This window comes from Frieseomelitta varia, unplaced genomic scaffold (genome assembly GCF_011392965.1).
Source record: "Frieseomelitta varia isolate USP_RPSP 00005682 unplaced genomic scaffold, Fvar_1.2 scaffold_14, whole genome shotgun sequence".
NCBI lineage: Eukaryota > Metazoa > Arthropoda > Insecta > Hymenoptera > Apidae > Frieseomelitta > Frieseomelitta varia.
Genome location: NW_025109083.1, coordinates 105255 through 124034, shown reverse-complemented (window position 1 = coordinate 124034; position 18780 = coordinate 105255). Strand labels below are relative to the sequence as shown.

Sequence of the window (18780 nt, the reverse complement as noted above, 5' to 3'; positions counted from 1 at the left end):
TACTTTGAACGTTAAGATTAAATGATGAAATTCAATATTTAAGACTGTGGATTTAGTCATAAATAAAAATCTTCAGTGTTTTTACATACATGTGAATTTTTACAATTTCGTTTAAAGAAAAGAACATTTTTTCACGTACTATATGATGTTAAAATATCGGGAGAAAAAGGATTCAAGGCAATCAAAATAAAAGCTTTACGCTTTAAAATGAGACTAAGTAGATTGTTATACGATTCTTTTTTACGTTTTAGTATCGAATTTCCGTTTAAATTAATTCTGATGCAAAATTGATTCCATGAAAATAGTTTGTATCTGTCAGAACAGTGATGATAATGGTCGTAAAATTTTTGGGAAAGTCAAAACATCCTACAAGACACTACATATTTTGCTCTTTTTGTTTTCTACTTGTAAATACTCAATAAAATATTACATATTTACGTTAAAATTCCAAATGCGTAATTAGTTTTGTTTATCACGTTATTTTATAAACCGTGTTTGGGTCAAGCATTTTTTAATCGGTAGCCAAAAATTCATTCCGGTTAAAACATGCTTGACTCAAACACGGTTCGGTCGCCAAATAATTAAAAAATATCTTGGATCTTAATTTTTGAGTCATTAAAAATTCTAAACATTTTACGATCTTAACTTTTGAATTATTAAAAATTCTTTTTGTAAATATTCTTTCTTAAGAATGATCTGTATGAACCAATCAGATTATATGTAAAAACCAACATGGCGTCATACTAACCTATTACATGCGCTTGAAATGCTTAACTTTAGCTATATAATTTGAACTTTGGATTCCTAAATTTAAAACTTATAGTTTTGTCAATTCGTTGAAATTTATCAGATCATAGAAAAAAATCTATGATTTTTTATCTAAAACAAAATTCAAATATTGTATTATTGAAATTGTAAGGTATTTCGTTTAAATATTTGAATAATGTTGATTTCAACTAAAAAATATAAAATTATACTTACGTAATGCAATATTAAAGGGAATTAAACAGTTCTATACAAGTTGGCAATCGTGTACAATACTGTAAATGCTGATCACCCCTCAGCCTAAGAAGCAGAATTCTCGGTCTCTAATCGGTATATAAAAGAATTGATAAGAATGAGCGAGTCTCAATCGAAGAAAGTCAAGATGAGCTCATTGGCGCAGTTAAAAGAAATTACAACAATCGTCGCCGATACTGGTGATTTTCAAGGTAAGCAAATAAAAAATTTTCAATAAAAGATTTTATACTTAATTCATGTATGATCAAAGGTGAAGGTGACTATCAAAAGTACAGGAAAATTCCAATGGCGCATTTTTCATTTATCATTTAAACATAAAAAATGTAAATTATTTGAAAATATTTTTATCTTTTTATTGTATATTTGTATTATAAATGTATGCAAGCATAAGTATAATAGTAAAACAAAAATTATTTTACCAGAAAACCAGCAGTTTAAAGTTCAAATCACGTTGTACATGTAGAAGTAGGGGAAATTACAAAATCTTCCGATCATACGATTGCTTTTTTTTTAATAGTTTCATAATAATGTTTTTTCTTATTAAAAAATAAAAAAAGGATAAATAATAAATTATTATTTTTCATTCTAAATTTTTAAATAATTTCATTGTAATTGTTATATCATTAAAATATTTTCTATTGTAATTTATAATGTTACTTAATTAAAAATTTCAATTTTATTTCAATTCAATCCAAAATAAAATAAGTAATTCTAATTTTATTGATTTATTTTTAATTCTATTATGAATATTCTTCTTAATAATATTTCAGTAATATCTCATCAACTGGAAAAAATTTTTACTTATCATGTAATTTGTCAAGGTATATGTTACACAAATATGTATTGCTTTGACCTGTAGATATTAGAGATGACGTAATATGTAAAACATCTTATAATGAAATTTATCTGATTATATAAAATAAAATATTTTATTGTTACAACAAAAAATTGTTATCAAAGCATTTAATTATATTATTAAATTATTTTTAGCTATGGAACAATTTAAACCAATAGATGCAACTACGAATCCTTCATTGATCCTTGCTGCAGCGAATCAAAAAAAATATGCTCACTTAATAGATAAAGCTGTACAATATGGAAAAAAGTCTGGATCGTAAGTATATTACATGTTATGCATGTTTAATATTAAATGAACAAAATAAAAATTAAATATTATAATAAATATTTTTAATGAACATTTTATTATTATTTAGATACATAATTGTTTAATAAATTTTTAATATATATTAAATTTACTGATAGTATATCTTACTAAAATATTAATATTGAAGCATGAAATGTTTAAGACAATAAAAAAAATATATTTTTAACTTAAAAGATTACTATATTAAATTATTTGTAATTTTTAATTGACAACTATTTTTCACTTTAATAAATAGATTTGTAGATATAGAATTTATAGCATAGTAAAAGTTAATTTAAGACATTATAGGAATTATAAATGATATACATGAACAAAGTAGTATACATATAAAGAAATATAGAGGAATTAAAATAAATCTATATGAAAATAAAGGAAATTCTGTGAAAATTAGTATTAGAAGTGAGAAAATATTAAAATTTATAAAAATGAAAAATAAAAGGATGTGTATGCAGCAAAAGGTATGAAAGAAAAAAAAAATTCATTTGATATGATAACACTGGTAATAATTAGTATGATAATTTTGTGGCTTATGTAATTTGTTAATCAGAAGAAATAAATTACTTATAAACCGATTTATTTGTTTCAGTACTTTAAAAGAACAAGTTGAAGCAGCTTTAGACATTACATGTGTCCTTTTTGGTAAAGAAATCTTAAATATCATACCAGGTAGAGTTTCTACAGAAGTAGATGCTAGGTTATCCTTCGATAAAGAAGCCAGCGTTGAGAAAGCCAAACGGTTAATTGCTTTATATGAAGAACTTGGTGTAGATAAAAATCGTGTTTTAATCAAACTTGCTTCTACATGGGAAGGTATTCAAGCGGCAAAGTAAGTTGAACATTTTTATTATCAACCAATCGTTTAATAAAAAGTTTAAACTCAAACTAACAAAACTTTTATATATTTATATAGAGAGTTGGAGGAAAAATATGGAATTCATTGTAATTTAACACTTCTATTTTCTTTCGCTCAAGCAGTTGCATGTGCAGAAGCAGGTGTAACTCTCATATCACCATTTGTTGGTAGAATTTTAGATTGGTAAGTTCAATGATATTTTTTATGAACATTAAAAAGTTTTACAAATGAAATGGTTTTTTAGGTATGTGGCAAATATGAATAAAAAACAATACGACTCTAAAGATGATCCAGGCGTTTTATCTGTAACTAAAATCTTTAACTATTACAAAAAGTTTGGATATAAAACAGTTGTTATGGGTGCATCGTTTAGGAATATTGGTAAATATTTTTAAAATTATTTTGAAATTAATTATAGTTACTAAAATTGACGATCATAATGAGAATTATGTTATGTAATTTTCTTATTGGGGATCGCATCATATAGGTGAAATAAAGGAACTAGCCGGTTGTGATTTTTTAACTATAAGTCCCAAATTATTAGAAGAATTGGAAAGAAGCTACGAACCAGTTTGCAAAGTACTTACACTAGAAGCAGCAACGAAATCTAATCTTCAAAAGATCAGTTTGACTGAAGCTGAATTTAGATGGCTTCTTAACGAAGATCAAATGGCAACGGATAAATTAAGCGATGGTATTCGAAAATTCGCAACAGATGTTCGTAAGTTGGAAAAACTACTTCACGAAAAAATACAATCTTAAATATAAGTAAAATATTGTCCTTAAACATACGAATCAAAATGTAACAAATATTCTATCGTAAATACTAAAACATAATAATTATTCCTAATGATAAATTGTAATTATAACATTCCATTCTTTGTATTTCTATATTGTATAAATGTACATAGAAAATATATTTTTATCATCAAATAAAAATGGGATATTAGCAAAATATATACTTCATAAAGAATTATTTTATGCATATCTTAATTATTACTGACAAGAGTAGACTAAGATTATATATATATATATAGCAACAGTTCCTTATTTTTCATAAATTTCATGTTTTCTTATTATGTTAAAGGATGTGCTTAAAGTGATGGGTGTGCTTCATCTTATAGATATTTATTCAATATTTTAATAATCTACCATTTCTTAGAATTATTATTTCGAAGGTTATGTAAAATCAAGAATGCGCAGTATACAAGGTGATGCATAGACACATGAATTAATACAAACAGTAACATTATTTAACACGTGGAATGCTGAAGCAGTTTAACTATCCTGCCGCATGTATTAGAAATGGTACACAATGAAAAGTTTAGGAAATATATAAAATATGTAAAATTGTGTATTTTTTAAGAACTTGAAATTTATTTATTATTATAGTAAATGTTGAAACCAGAAACTACACTATATAACAAAAAAATAACTTTATTCATATTAAAAATATACAAAATATATAACGAAAAAATTAAAGCATAAAGCGGAAACTTTATTTGGTGTGCAAATGAGGTTCACTGTGTATCAACATATTAAGTAGTTTTCTGTATTAGAAATGAAATTGTTAGAAATTTTAACTGGTGAAAATTGAAAGTTTCTTTGAAATTGAAACAATTTGGTTTTATTGTTAGCAACATTTGATTATTATTATAAATCACATTTGCAAACAAAAAAAGAATCTAAACTAAGCAAATCTTAAGAAGTAAAAATGGTTACATATTTTTCTACTAATAGTAGTTAATAACCCTTGATATTGATGCGACTTCAATAGACTTCATTAGAACTACCAACAATTACACACATGATCTTATATCTCGATAGTTGTATGATACCGAAAATATAGCCTTATGGAGTCTTTCACATAACAATATTACGATAGAATCATGAAAAATTCTTGTAAATATTAAATTTGTCTAAAATGATGGATCAATTAGATTTATATAGAAAAATAAAGTAAAATTCAATCGTATTTTGGTTTAAACCTTTCAAGACACACCAGGTTAACAATTCCTAATCAAAAAGACCTAACGCTGTGTTATGACAGTGAATTGATGTTATCAATTAGTACTAAAGAACTAGCCGTGGAGATCTTCGAAAAAGAAATTTGGCTTTTGGACCTCGTCTTATAAAAAAAAAATTTTCGTCTCGAATGGATTAATAGAATATTGATCATTTATTTCTTACAATTAGTTAAAAAATTGGGAAAAAGTGGAACTGAGCGATAGTGCACATTGAACCTTGTGAATACATTTCACTAGAATTTTACTAGCATTGTAACTTCGTCAGTTGCAGACAAAGAAAGTCGCTGATGACTGACCAAGATTTTATTTGAAAATTAAAATTGTGATTGTGTTTTGATATATCTCACAAGAATAGCCATTGTAATATACCTATTGTTATATAAAAACTAGCATTTAGATTAAACGGACAAACGCTTATTTGTTCTCCATTTCGATAAAACATGCTCGTTTAGTTTAAATGGTGATTAAATTCAATGAATATGAACAACTGTAATTTGAGTATGATCGAGTACTTATATAAGACTTGAATTTTGTCGAAATACATAAATAGTTGTAATTCGCGTAAGATATTTTTAAATAAACTGCTTTCTATATCTTCATGGCAGGTCATTTTAACCAACTGTGCAGCCAACGGTGCATTTTCTTTAAATGTAATTTTGACAATCACTTAGATTACATGGATTAAATTATAGACTACAATAAAATTTTTGCTTTCGAATAACGTCAGTACATATGATATAAAGTTTTATAAAATTAGATCTGATCTATAATTATATTGTCAATATTAATTAAATTGTCAATATGGTATATTTATAGTATATTTTTAATTATAACATATAATTAATTATATAATTACAGTGTAATATTCATGATTTAATTTAATTTATAAACTTAATTAAAAAATAATGAAATTATTATATACAAGTATAGTCTAAATATACAAAAATAAGTATGTGAAAGAATTTAGAGTCGAATCATTCAATTAAAATGAATATGCATATCTTATTTCAATTGACTTAATATACATATTTATTTCAATTGACTTATTGGATAATATGACAATGTTTATTTCAGTATTCATATTGAAGATATTTTACATATATTTTCAAGTATCAACGTCATATTAAACTATTTAAAATGCCAAAAAAAAAGACAGGGCAAAGGCGAAAAGCTGAAAAACAAAAATTAAGGCAAAAAGAAATTAGAACTGCCAAAGATCAATTAGATTTAGCCAAATTTCCATGCAATGCAGTAATGGCAAGTATTATAATACAAGTCAATAGTACCATAATTCAATTGATTTACAAACATAATAAAGATAAATATTTTTTATATTATAAATCTGTCAATTAATGTGTGAATTATTAATAGTATTAATTAATATAAAATATCTAAAAAATAAACCATATCTCATAAGCAAAATATATCATATTCCAATATCTCACATTTTTATTTAATTTTTAATAAAGGAATGTGACAAATGTGGCAAAAAACAGAAAAGTAGAGCCTTTTGTTATTTTTGTCAAACGTTACAACGGTTACCAATGTGTGCTCATTGTGGAAAAATAAAATGTATGCTGAAAACAGGAGATTGTGTTGTTCGTCATCCTGGTGTGTTTACTACTGGTTTAGGTATGGTGGTAAGTAAATATATCTTATTTACAATTAAAGTATATTATATGATATAATAAATTATAAGTGTACAAATAATAAACATAAATATTTAAAGGGAGCCATATGCGATCATTGTGAAGCATGGGTTTGTCATGGGAGACGTTGCCTCACAACTCATGCCTGTATATGTCCATTAATAGATGCAATTTGTCAAGAATGTGAAAGAGGTGTATGGGATCATGGTGGTAGAATATTCCGATGTTCATTTTGTAATTGTTTTCTCTGTGAAGATGATCAATTTGAGCATCAAGCATCATGTCAAGTTTTAGAAGCAGAAAGTTTCAAATGTAAGATTGTTAAAAAGAAATGGAAATAATTGTTTCTTTGCATACAATTACTTTTATATAATCATTGTTTTGTTAGGTCAATCATGCAATCGATTAGGACAATATTCTTGCCTAAGATGCAAAACATGCTATTGTGAAGATCATATTCGAAGAAAAGGATTTAAATATGAAAAGAATAAACCTATACCTTGTCCTAAATGTGGTTTTGAAACATCTCAAACAAAAGATCTCAGCATGTCAAGTAAGTAATATATTTAGTTTGGCTAAAATATTGTAATCTTTAAGTAATTATTCTTAAAATTATATTTCTTATTTTATTGTAGCAAGAACTCATAAATTTGGTAGACAAAATCAAGGTGGAACGTATGAATCTGATGATGAAAATGAATATAACTATTATGGTAAAGATATTAATTATTTTAATTATTATCTTCGAATTTATTGTAATATTCAAAGTACAAAATACTTTGTATTATAAATGTTATTCTTTTTTTTATAGGAAATCAGTCGCAAGACTATGTTTCTGAAAATTATACTTCTTATCAGGAAGATGAAGATGAAGATGATGAAGATGAAGATGATGATGATGATGAAGATGATGATAATGACGATGACGATGATGAAGAAGAGCAGGAAGATGAAGAATTAATGAATGAAAATGAAAAAAATTGCATCAAATAGAGCATTAATAAGAATGTTTAGCAAAAATCAAATTTTTGTAACACAAAAATACAGAAGTGAAAGAATAAATATATTATATTGTTGTTTTTGTTACTAATTACAACGGGCTATTTTATAACCTGAAAAATGAAAAATAAGAGATTATGTCAAATTTTGTGTATTTTATTTTTATAATGAAATACGTATAAGATGAATAAAATTGAGAATTTTCATAGTCCCTAACAATTAAATAATGACGCAAAAATGTTACATATATTGATTTTATGTAAAGTAAATAGAAATTTTACAAAGCAATGAATATGGACGTATCGCATATACAAAAATGTACATTATACACGTAATGAGGTATATTCAGATGGAAATGCGAAAGTATGAGAGCCAAAGGCATTAACACTTGGTAAAAGTCCAGCATTTGGAATAATATTCCACGACAATGTTAATGTTACATTCTTATTACCCCTAAAATATAAACATTAAATATGTAACATTTGATTAATTTACAGCAATAATATATTTCTATTAATTAAACGATTTATAATTATTAGAAAAAATTACCTTAAACCATTGCCATCATCCCAAAAATAATATTTTGTATTCATGTTTTTAAAATTAAATACTGTTTTATCCCCACGAAGTACTATTTTATCCCATAACACTACCTAGAATGCAGACATTTTAATATAATATGATTATTACATTAAATTAAACTAAACATAGTAATTGTATATTATAATATTTACATCATACCTGATTAAAATCATTATTCTCTGTTTGATATTCTGCTGTGAGATATAAAAATAACTGCTTAACATTCCAATTAAATAACGGAGTCAGATGTATATACTTATATATGTAAAGAAATTATATAATATTTTATAATTATACTATTATAAAAACATGAAAATTAATGTAAACATAAACAAAATCATACAAAAATTTAATAAATATTCCTATTAATTTGCATTATATTTCATATAGCATATTTATTATTCTACATTTTTAATATAAGACATATATATATATTCAAGAAAGTACAATAAATAAATAAAATATCAGTTTTTAAGTCAAAAATTAAATAAATGAAAAAAGGATATCAGTTTTTAAATCAAATGTTAAATATCCCAAGTCATTTTTTTCTCTTGAAGCACTATAATCTGCTACATTTTTTCTGTAAAATAAAATTCATAATTATTGACTGTATGTCTGTTAATGAAAATGAAAAATAATAATTTCAATTAAAACATTTACGTGTATTATTGATCTGCATAAATAATATTAAAATTTTGTTTTTCATAACGTAACATGTTACATTTTAATATTATGTAAAAATTTATATTTTCATGAAATAAATTCTATATTATAATTAATATTTAAAAAAGTGAAATATGGTAGCAAAATAATATGTGATGAACAATTGTGAACAATTGTGACAGATTAATTTCATTTAGGAAATTAAGTTCCGATTTTTATAGTATTTATAAAATAAATTTCATTATACTTACACGACTACTTTTACAGTATTTAAAGTTGCATTTGCTCTGTAATCAATAAATACAGTAGAAAGAAAACAACAAAATGTTAAACACGCCGAAACACTCAAAGTATATGCTAGAATAGCATTGGCCCGTGTAAAAACAGTATGCATTATTATATTTTGATATCAATGATCAAAGTATACAGATATTTCGTATATAATAGGTCAACTAATTAAATCTTACATCAGAAAATTTTAACCAAAATCATCATCAATCGCCTCGATTTCAATTTTCAACGTCAGCACTTCAATACAGCGAAACACCGGTTCGAAAGCGTTCCAAAATAAATCAAGTAGTTCATTGTGTTCACAAACATAAAGTAAATTTCATTCAGTCAGGAATTACGGTAATTTACTCAAATTATGTAAATTTATTTATTTACTGGTTCGATTCTATAGACACGTTTAACAATATTTACAAAAATATTACCGCGAAATTATTAAAGAGACATTAGTTAACATTAACTTTTATCTACTGTTTAAATTGTGATTTTATTAAAATCCATATTAATTCTAAAAGAAATACTGAAAAAAAATAGAAGCATTAATGTAGAAAATGTAGATTTCGTAAGATCTGCTTTTTAAGAAGAAGTTATGAAAATAATGAATTTTATTAAGATCGAAAGAATTATTATTTTTATAATAATCTGTATAATGTTCAAATAAATAATATTTGAAACAATCAATATTTAAAACAATGGTTTATATACAATATTTAATATTTATAGATGTATATGTACATACATATATATATGGTGATACATATATTTAATTGATGATTTAACTTGCTTCTTGTAAAATGTGAATATGTGCACACACGCATGTTCATCGAATATTTTCAGTTTATAACAGTTTACTCTTTTATCTGCAGCAACTTCAAGGAAGTACAGATTACTATACAACGATGTTTATGCGAGATGTTGTGTATTGTTTGAACGAGAATGAATAATTCACCTTAAGAAAGGAGCCAAATGGTTTGGATATGTCGCATTTGGTAAATATTTAAATGTTATAAAAGTATTTTTATGATTTTAATTCTAATTTTAAACCGTTTGTTTCATTTAATCGTATACTTTCAGAATGAATTTCAAGATTCATTTCATAAATTGTTTTTTAAATTGTTTATTTTTATCGTAATTTACTTTTACATCAACATAACACGCACCTCTAAATGAAATTGTCTCTAAAAGAATTCTTAAAAATTGATGACAAATGTAATTAACTGTGTATAATGATTACTTATTAGATTATATATTATAATTTTTCTTTTTATAATTTTTATGTCCTGTACTAAATCTTGGAACATGATTGAATTTAATTTGGATTTATGATTTATTTTTTAAGTCCAATTTCAACGTTGACTAAAATGTTTATTATGTGTTGGATGTTTATATTAAAGATGATGTGATTTTTTTAATTTCATTTCAGAATAAAAAAGAATGGGTTGTGTAAATAGTCGAACAGATATTAATGATTTACATCCAAATGTTTTTCAAGTGATGAATGTAGATGACTTAGGTAATTTAATCACACCTGGACGTTTAGAAGTCACAGAAGCTGATATAGTACTTCACCAACGTGGTAAACAACCTATTAAGTGGCCATTACGATGTTTAAGGCGATATGGCTACGATGCTGAGATTTTTAGTTTTGAATCAGGAAGAAGATGCTCTACAGGACCAGGCATTTATGCTTTTAAATGTCGTAGAGCTGCACATTTATTTAATCTTGTGCAAACAAATATACAGGTTTGTTTATTTTTTATAATATAAAATATGAAATATACATGATATTTTGCATACGATTAAAAAATTCATTATAGGTTTGTAATAATAGCGGAGATGATACAATATCTAGAGAACTTCCAGTTGCTTCTCATTCTGGTCCAATAGTAACAAGAGTGACAATACCAGTTGAGCCTAATTATTTGGATCCCATATTAAATAGAACTAACAATCATGTGGGTCCTAGATTTGCATATAATCAACAAAATGGAGTTGGAAGGCTAGATAGTGTGGGAAGCAGTACCGGTCTCCTACCATCGCAAGGAAATACGAGTTCTCCCACATCACCACCAGTGCTACCACCACCACCACCACCATTTCCTCAACCACATCCGTCCTCAGTTTATATGAATGAAGAAGTGTTGTCTTCTCTATCATTAGAAATGGAACATAATAACAACAAAAGCCTTAGACGCACAATACAAAGGTAATTAAAAGTATAATTATATTATTATTATATTTATACTATATATATTTATACTATACTTACTAATTATATTATTTATATTATTTAATAATATTCATTTTTTATGTTTTTATAGATCTTGTACAGTCAGTAATTCTATCTCTGATAATGGTTCAGCATCGCTAGAAGTAATGTCTGTAAACAAAAGTTCAGAAGTCATTTCTCAAATTAAATCACCACTTTCAATAGCAACTTACATGAATGTAGATATTAATACTAATATTAATCCACTTTCTCCAAGTCACAGTGTTTCTGAAACAATGAAATTTAAAGAAGACAAAAATGAAAACAGTGAATCTGGACATGCTTACATAAATATAAGTTCCGGTCAAGAATATCCAGAATCTTTCGGTGCTAAATCACGACCTTCACCATTGTCATCTATTCATTCTGATGTAGAAGAAACAACAAGACATTGTTATGCTAATTTAGAGCCAAATGAAATTGAAAATTTAAGAAAAAGATTTTCTGGAGTATCTACAGCAGAGAAATCACCTTTGCCTCCATCAACACCACCAGGTGGTCCAGTTAGAGAAGTAAATTATGCTATATTAGATTTGGATACAAAAGATGTACCAATGAACTCACCATTAGATCCTTCAAATTCTACCGCATCTCCTCCAGAGTCTCCAAATAAAATACAAAAAGGGTATGCTACAATAGATTTTAATAAAACAGCCGCTCTTTCTCATTCAGTCAATCCAAATCTTGTGAATGATAATGAAGGTTCAAGGAAAACACGTCATAATTCCACAATTAGTGATTTAGCAGCCTCTGGTAGACGTAGTTCATCTATAAGTGAATAATCTCTTTTTTTGTTTCCTGACTGTACTTGCATAATGAATATTCGTAACATTTTATAAAAAGCACAAATACGCTTTTCTTTTTTATTGAATTCAAATATTGAATAGTGCAAAACCAAAGAAGAAATATTAAATTAATTTGTATACTTTTTGTGTACTTGTTTTATATAATATTAAACAAATGAAATTTTAGTGCGTAAAAATATGACAATTAAGAAAATCGCATTTCATAATTTGTTTTACAACTTATTATTCATTTGATAGCATTTAATTATATACATTGTGCACAAAGGACATTACAGTATTTTTATGGAGTAAGTCTTTTTTTAAAGTGCTGTTGGTATATACAGAGGAAAAATCTTTTATATAATATACAAATATGTTTATAAAACATTGTATGTAAAATGATTTTTTAAATTGACTATTGTAGGAAAATTAGAAGCAAAAATGCTCTAATTCTCCTGTATCATAGGAATTGATGAGGCTCAAATAGACTAACTGAGATAAGAGTATATGATATGATAATATAAAAAGATAATGATAAAAGAATATATTATTTTAAATGGCTACTTTTAAAGTAGTCAATTAAAATCTAACAATGGCTATAATTTGGAATGATTTTGATAAATAATAGTTATATACATATTGCATATGTACGTGTGTGTAAGATATGTCACGAAACAGTTTCCATGATTTTTGTACCATTCCGATAATCTAATGAAAAAAATATTCAGAACTCAAGTTAGTCAATATTTAATCAGTAATAAATTATACTTTGTAAATTACGAAAAATGTTGTTGAATAAAAGGTGAAGATTACGTATATTTTTTCAAATAGCACTATATTTTTTCGACTTCGTAGCGATATTTTATCGATATCGAGACGAATACAATCAGCTACTATTAGGCCTTTATGATGACCTCAAATTGAGAAATCATTTTGAATCGTTTGTCATGTTAGTTGCAGAACGTAGAAACTAGTTCAAACATTTGCTTTCATCACTGGATACAAGTACATCCTAAATAAAATTTAATTTCTAGTTATTTGTATTATTATATTATCATATATATGCTTCGTATACATATGATTCTCTTTTTTTTTGGCGTGACAATGTTAATTCTTTTTATTGTGGCGTGACAATGTTAAATATTGACGAACGATTGGTGACAATTTCTAAATTCAATATCACAAGGATTGGTTGTTGTATTCGTCTCGATATTGATTACAATAGTATAAAGTCAAAAAAAATATAGTGCTATTTAAACACGTTTCATAACAAAAAATCTTTTATTCCACAAAACATATTTGCATAGTTTATAAAGTTGTAGTTTATTGTTGACCAAATATTGACTAATTTTTGTTTTGTACAATTTTTCATTAGATCATCGAAAGTGTTATAATTATATAGGGATTGTTTTATAATGCATCCTCTGTATGCATACGGACGTGTATGGATACTAAGTTATAGAGTAGTTAGAAAATAGTATCTAAAGGTAGACATCTAAATATCTTCGTCAGTTGTGATGATATAAAAATTTGAATTAATTTTAAGAATTAAAAGTCACTTGAAATTAATGTCAATATCTTTGAATTTTAATGCCAAGTATAATATGCAAAAAAAGAATATATGTTTATATGAAAGCAAAATATTAATAATCTTGAAAAGCTCGGAAAAAAATGATCTTGGGATAAAGATATCTTTTGTAGCATATTTATATGATATTATTCAAATTACATACAAGATATTTTCACAACTAAAATTCAGATATTCAGATGATTTTCTTTAGATGGACCACCCTCCATATAATTTTATTACTAAGGAAAAAGATTTTAAAATAATTTTAACAATGCATTATTTGTTCTGTCTGACATATTTTTTAATTATTTGCTTTATAAATTAAATAATGTATATATATGTGAAAATTATTTAATATGTGAAAATTATTTAAAACATGTTTTTTTTATACAGAAATACTTTGATCTGTAATAAAAATTGTAATAGTAATATATTGTATGAGATATGTGTATGATATAGATTACACATTTTTATTCAGTATGTTTAGAAGAATGTGTTCTTATATATTGATTAATTTATATGAATTTTTAAATGAGTAATTTACGTGTTTTTATAATAATTTATTACATTAATACAAATTCAATATTATTTCATTAAAAGATATTATTTGCTTAAAATATAATTTAGAGTTAAAAGCTTAATTTTCTTTTATTATATTATTTATAGTTTTTTTGCCAATCTATGATGTTAAAAGTATCCAAAATTTATAATTAAAAAAATATTTATCACACATTTATTGTACATTTTTATACAATATTTTGCATATTTAAATCTTAATAATAAAAATATCAATTTTGCATTGTGCCATATTTACTACAAAGTTTTGTTAGTCTTTTTCTATCACAAACTATATATTAATATTTAGAAGGGGCTAATCAAAATAGAGTAACAAATATGGTACATTGCTAATTTTAATATAAAGAATGCAATTTTGTTTATATTAAATATTAAAAGAATGTAACATACACATATTTATGATATATATATACATTTAAATATATAATTAATTAAAGTCGTTTATTTTTTACAAGAATATAAACATGTTTAATAAATAGAAAAGTTACAATGTTCTTAAATGCTGTTTTTGAAAAATTACTATTCATTGAATACGTCAGATACTTCTACGTTTAAAAAGAATGTTGCATGCTATAAGTAATTTTAAAAACATGTAGTAACATTATATTAAAAAAACTGTAACAAAAGATTGTATGGTTACATATAACTACATGTTGTTTCATAATATTGACATATTCACTGCCATAGTTTGATATCTATTGAAACAAGAGAATTTCTCATATAAATTAAATATAATGATTGTTAATATTTTGTATTATGTTTCATCATATTATAATGAAAATAAAACTCTGTTACAGTTATTAATAATTGTACATATGTTATATGAATAGATAATGGTAGTGAATAAGTTAATATAAAGTACTAAAATGTTTTGCATTGTTAAATAATAATTTTATATACGAATATATTTGACTACATACACAGATCTTATATCATTATTTAATATATGACTTAAACACAGAGTGCACTTATATCTTTGAACAAATTAAGAACCTTGTGTTCCAAATAAATAAAAAAGGCAGGCAGGCAGGCCTATGTAGAAAAATGAATATCTTCATAGCCACAAGAAATTGTTTTAATAAGTAACTACACACATCACACGTATTCAATATATATTTTAAGTAAGAAGTTGTTCCCTCCTAATTTGTAAAGCTTTTTTTCATATTTTTTAAAGTATTTGAGAACATTGTATTGTTAAAAGTTTATTATATTTAAATTAGGCAAATGTTTTATTTAGTACCAATTATAAACTTTATATATTGAATACAATATAAGTGGAGAAAGACAACAATATATTATAGTTATAAACTATATTCAATCAATCTTTTAAATTAATCAATTAAACTTATTGTGTATTAAGCTAAATTTCTTTTTAATTTAATATATTTCATGTAATTGGAAGAAAATTATAAAAGCTGAAATGTAATTTATTTAAAAATCTTCTGTTTATTTTATTTGAATATGGCGGAAATAAAAGTAGAACTGTACATAAAGATTGAATACAGTCTTTGGAAATTATTTTATAGATATCCATATATTACATGTTCCACATTTAGAAAATGCAAACAATAACAGAATATAAATATGTATAAATTTAAATTATGAATTTCATATTTCATTATGTTAAATGAACGCTGGCGTGGAATGTTAATTATAGATATATATAAAGTCAAACTTATCATTTAGTATACTTATATATTGACAATAGTTAACTTTAGTGCTTCATAGGATGTAATATAAAATTACATCAAACAGTAGACATTTTTTATTAAGCTATTATTTTAAGTTTAAAATGTTTCTTATAAAAAAATTAAATATTTTACATTATTAGTAAACAAAGAAAAAGAAAAGAGATGTAAATAAGAATAAATGAACAAAACGTTTCTGTAATTCTAATTTGAAACAATATTTTTTGAGAATATTAAAAAGTGCCAAAGAAAAATTTGTTTCATTGTGTGTAAAACAAATTTTGAAGTACAATAAAATCTAATATATTGTAATAAAGGAATTTTTTTATTTATAAAAATAATTAGATCATTGTTTCATTTCTTGTACATAAATATATATTATTTCTTGCATATAAATATATCATAAAACTATACATGGAATAACTTACTATATTTGATATAATTAATATTTTTATATTATTAAAATTTGTTTTTATTTTTAAATATGTCAGTATTAATCAATGATTATAATTCCGTTAATTTTGAAGAAGCTTATTAATGAACATATTATAATACTATATTCTTAAGCTACTAATTTTTTCTCTACAGATTTAATTTCAATAAATTTAAAAATATAAAATATAATGTTTTTAAACGATACTGTTTTTAACGCAATATTTTTTAATTCATAAATTTTTTACTTTCACACATAAATATTATACACATATTTTATTTAGAAAAAAATTATTAAATAACAATATTCTGTTATTGTTTATTATATGCAGCAAATATTATTTGCTATTAAACGAAGAACGAAAAAATTTATTAAAATAATTCAAGCATGATTCGATTTGTAATTAATTCTTAAATGTAAAAAAACATTGTATAAGATGTTTCGAATAGTAAATACATAAATGAAAAGAAGCAATTTTTATATGACAATTTATAAAATTATATAATGTCGCATATTATTGCAATGCTTGATAAAAGATAGTAAATAAATGTGGCGCAATGACAAATTGGGCAAGCATGCTGAAAATGCAATTATTAAATGTAATGACTATGAATTTAATATTTTAATCTTTCAACTGTTATTTTATAATCATGTTGAAAAATAATTCAAATAATCGTTTTATTCATTATGTTAAAATATAAATTAATTTCTTAAATTTCAATTTTGTTTTAATGCATTATTAAGTATTTTAATAAAAATATTTTTAATTCTATTTTTACATAACAAAAATCGGAAAATTAACGATATAGATATTATTGGAATAAAACATTGATTTCTACCTTTTTATATTCCAATTAAAAGATTTAACTTTTATATACCAATTAAAATATTATTTTAAACTAAAAATTTTATTTCTGTATGTTTTTACATGTTATATGTTATGTTAAAAATATATAATCATTTTGAATTATATTTTAAAGTCATTATGCAATTTTTGTTCACATGAGTTGCGCTTTTTTGTATAAAACTCTATTTAACAAATATTAACTAGAAATTGTTTTATGTATATTTATGTATAAATAATTATAAAAACATAAATTATTTTATTATTTCCTCTATTAATAAGGATAATGTATAAAAATTATATAATAATGTTAATATTTTAATTGTTATGTTGTTATTATTTTTAAGTGTAAGTAGATAATAATAAATTAATCATAATGTTAAAGGTATGATATGCGACAAGATAGTATTTAAATTAATAATATTCCTTTATTTGGAGTATATGTTTCAATATCACACAGTCTTTAGAAGGCACTTTTATTCACAGCCAAAAATTATGGCATTGACATATGTATACAATCTTAATTGTATTTGTCTTACAATTAATTTCAGATATCTGAATATCAAACAATCTTGAGCAACAAGCAAATATTAATACAACAAAGAAATGTATATACATGTGAATTATATTATAAGAAATCATGTATTCAATGATATCAAATTATACTTTGACCTTTTGCACTCCGAATTATTTTTCAATTCTCTTTTTTTGACAATTTAACTGGCAATTTTAAAATGTCGAGTGTGACTCGACATAAAAGTTCCTGTGATAAAAACTGATGTTGAGTCACATTCGACAAAGGAGTGCAAAGTTAAGTTTGAAATTTTGCAAAATCATCGAATTATTTTAACATTTTTTGTTTTTCTTTTTTTAATTCTACAAATGTTTTATATAAATGATTACAGAGAAGTCGACGATTTATAAATACTCTACTTAGTATGTTAAAATTAATAAAAAAATTCTAGAATTTTATTAAATAATATATTTTAATATTTGAATTTCGTAGTTATTTATTAGACCGTATAAGATATAACAAAATTGAAAGAATGATAAACATAAAATATTATCTATATTATGAATATAATGTTTTAATAGTCATTTTTTATTATTTTTCTATTTATTTAATATGAAAACTTTTAATGTTAATAATTTTGAAATATTTACATTTTTTGTATGTCAATAATTTGTATAAAAACGAATAACAGTCAACAAATTGATTGACTTTTCGAATAACAGTCAACAAATTGATTGACTTTTCGATAAAGATAAAAATCAAAATTTTATTACAAATTACATTTCAATAAATCGAAAACTTAATTTGATTGACCACGAATTCAGCATATTGTCATTGAATATTGATGAAAAGAAA

The 18780-nt window shown here is 24.0% G+C and overlaps 4 protein-coding genes across 4 annotated transcripts; 3 read left to right on the top strand and 1 right to left on the bottom strand.

The window, feature by feature from the left end:
- Positions 1 to 1023: 1023 nt before the first annotated feature.
- On the top strand, positions 1024 to 3895 carry LOC122532295 (transaldolase). The gene is made up of 6 exons (XM_043660954.1): positions 1024 to 1211; positions 2011 to 2134; positions 2772 to 3011; positions 3096 to 3221; positions 3283 to 3419; positions 3526 to 3895. The coding sequence occupies exons 1-6, from the start codon at positions 1118 to 1120 to the stop codon at positions 3798 to 3800; spliced, it is 996 nt and encodes a 331-aa protein (XP_043516889.1). The 5' UTR covers positions 1024 to 1117; the 3' UTR covers positions 3801 to 3895.
- Positions 3896 to 5193: 1298 nt separating this feature from the next.
- On the top strand, positions 5194 to 7906 carry LOC122532299 (zinc finger protein 330 homolog). The gene is made up of 7 exons (XM_043660970.1): positions 5194 to 5425; positions 6140 to 6322; positions 6535 to 6705; positions 6795 to 7026; positions 7103 to 7267; positions 7350 to 7427; positions 7526 to 7906. Exons 2-7 carry the CDS (start codon positions 6203 to 6205, stop codon positions 7705 to 7707), a joined length of 948 nt encoding a protein of 315 aa, XP_043516905.1. The 5' UTR covers positions 5194 to 5425; positions 6140 to 6202; the 3' UTR covers positions 7708 to 7906.
- Positions 7907 to 7957: 51 nt separating this feature from the next.
- LOC122532307 (signal peptidase complex subunit 3) lies at positions 7958 to 9575 on the bottom strand. Its single transcript, XM_043660982.1, has 5 exons — positions 9210 to 9575; positions 8802 to 8875; positions 8455 to 8543; positions 8263 to 8366; positions 7958 to 8166 (listed from the first exon to the last, which is right to left on the bottom strand). The coding sequence occupies exons 1-5, from the start codon at positions 9350 to 9352 to the stop codon at positions 8037 to 8039; spliced, it is 540 nt and encodes a 179-aa protein (XP_043516917.1). The 5' UTR covers positions 9353 to 9575; the 3' UTR covers positions 7958 to 8036.
- A 518-nt stretch (positions 9576 to 10093) lies between these two features.
- LOC122532280 (fibroblast growth factor receptor substrate 2) lies at positions 10094 to 13337 on the top strand. Its single transcript, XM_043660918.1, has 4 exons — positions 10094 to 10235; positions 10670 to 10989; positions 11064 to 11452; positions 11568 to 13337. Exons 2-4 carry the CDS (start codon positions 10681 to 10683, stop codon positions 12295 to 12297), a joined length of 1428 nt encoding a protein of 475 aa, XP_043516853.1. The 5' UTR covers positions 10094 to 10235; positions 10670 to 10680; the 3' UTR covers positions 12298 to 13337.
- Positions 13338 to 18780: the final 5443 nt, after the last annotated feature.

Bases quoted from the DNA above. Each gene is read 5' to 3' on its own strand.
- LOC122532295 (XM_043660954.1), top strand. From the start codon at position 1,118: ATGAGCGAGTCTCAATCGAAGAAAGTCAAGATGAGCTCATTGGCGCAG. The intron at 2,135-2,771 runs GTAAGTATATTA...TATTTGTTTCAG, and splicing joins TATGGAAAAAAGTCTGGATC to TACTTTAAAAGAACAAGTTG. The intron at 3,420-3,525 runs GTAAATATTTTT...CGCATCATATAG, and splicing joins TGCATCGTTTAGGAATATTG to GTGAAATAAAGGAACTAGCC.
- LOC122532299 (XM_043660970.1), top strand. From the start codon at position 6,203: ATGCCAAAAAAAAAGACAGGGCAAAGGCGAAAAGCTGAAAAACAAAAA. The intron at 6,706-6,794 runs GTAAGTAAATAT...AAATATTTAAAG, and splicing joins CTACTGGTTTAGGTATGGTG to GGAGCCATATGCGATCATTG. The intron at 7,268-7,349 runs GTAAGTAATATA...ATTTTATTGTAG, and splicing joins AAAAGATCTCAGCATGTCAA to CAAGAACTCATAAATTTGGT.
- LOC122532307 (XM_043660982.1), bottom strand. From the start codon at position 9,352: ATGCATACTGTTTTTACACGGGCCAATGCTATTCTAGCATATACTTTG. The intron at 8,876-9,209 runs GTAAGTATAATG...TTTATTTTACAG, and splicing joins AATACTGTAAAAGTAGTCGT to AAAAAATGTAGCAGATTATA. The intron at 8,544-8,801 runs ATATCCTTTTTT...ATAAGTATATAC, and splicing joins AACATTTGATTTAAAAACTG to ATCTGACTCCGTTATTTAAT.
- LOC122532280 (XM_043660918.1), top strand. From the start codon at position 10,681: ATGGGTTGTGTAAATAGTCGAACAGATATTAATGATTTACATCCAAAT. The intron at 10,990-11,063 runs GTTTGTTTATTT...AATTCATTATAG, and splicing joins TTGTGCAAACAAATATACAG to GTTTGTAATAATAGCGGAGA. The intron at 11,453-11,567 runs GTAATTAAAAGT...ATGTTTTTATAG, and splicing joins CTTAGACGCACAATACAAAG to ATCTTGTACAGTCAGTAATT.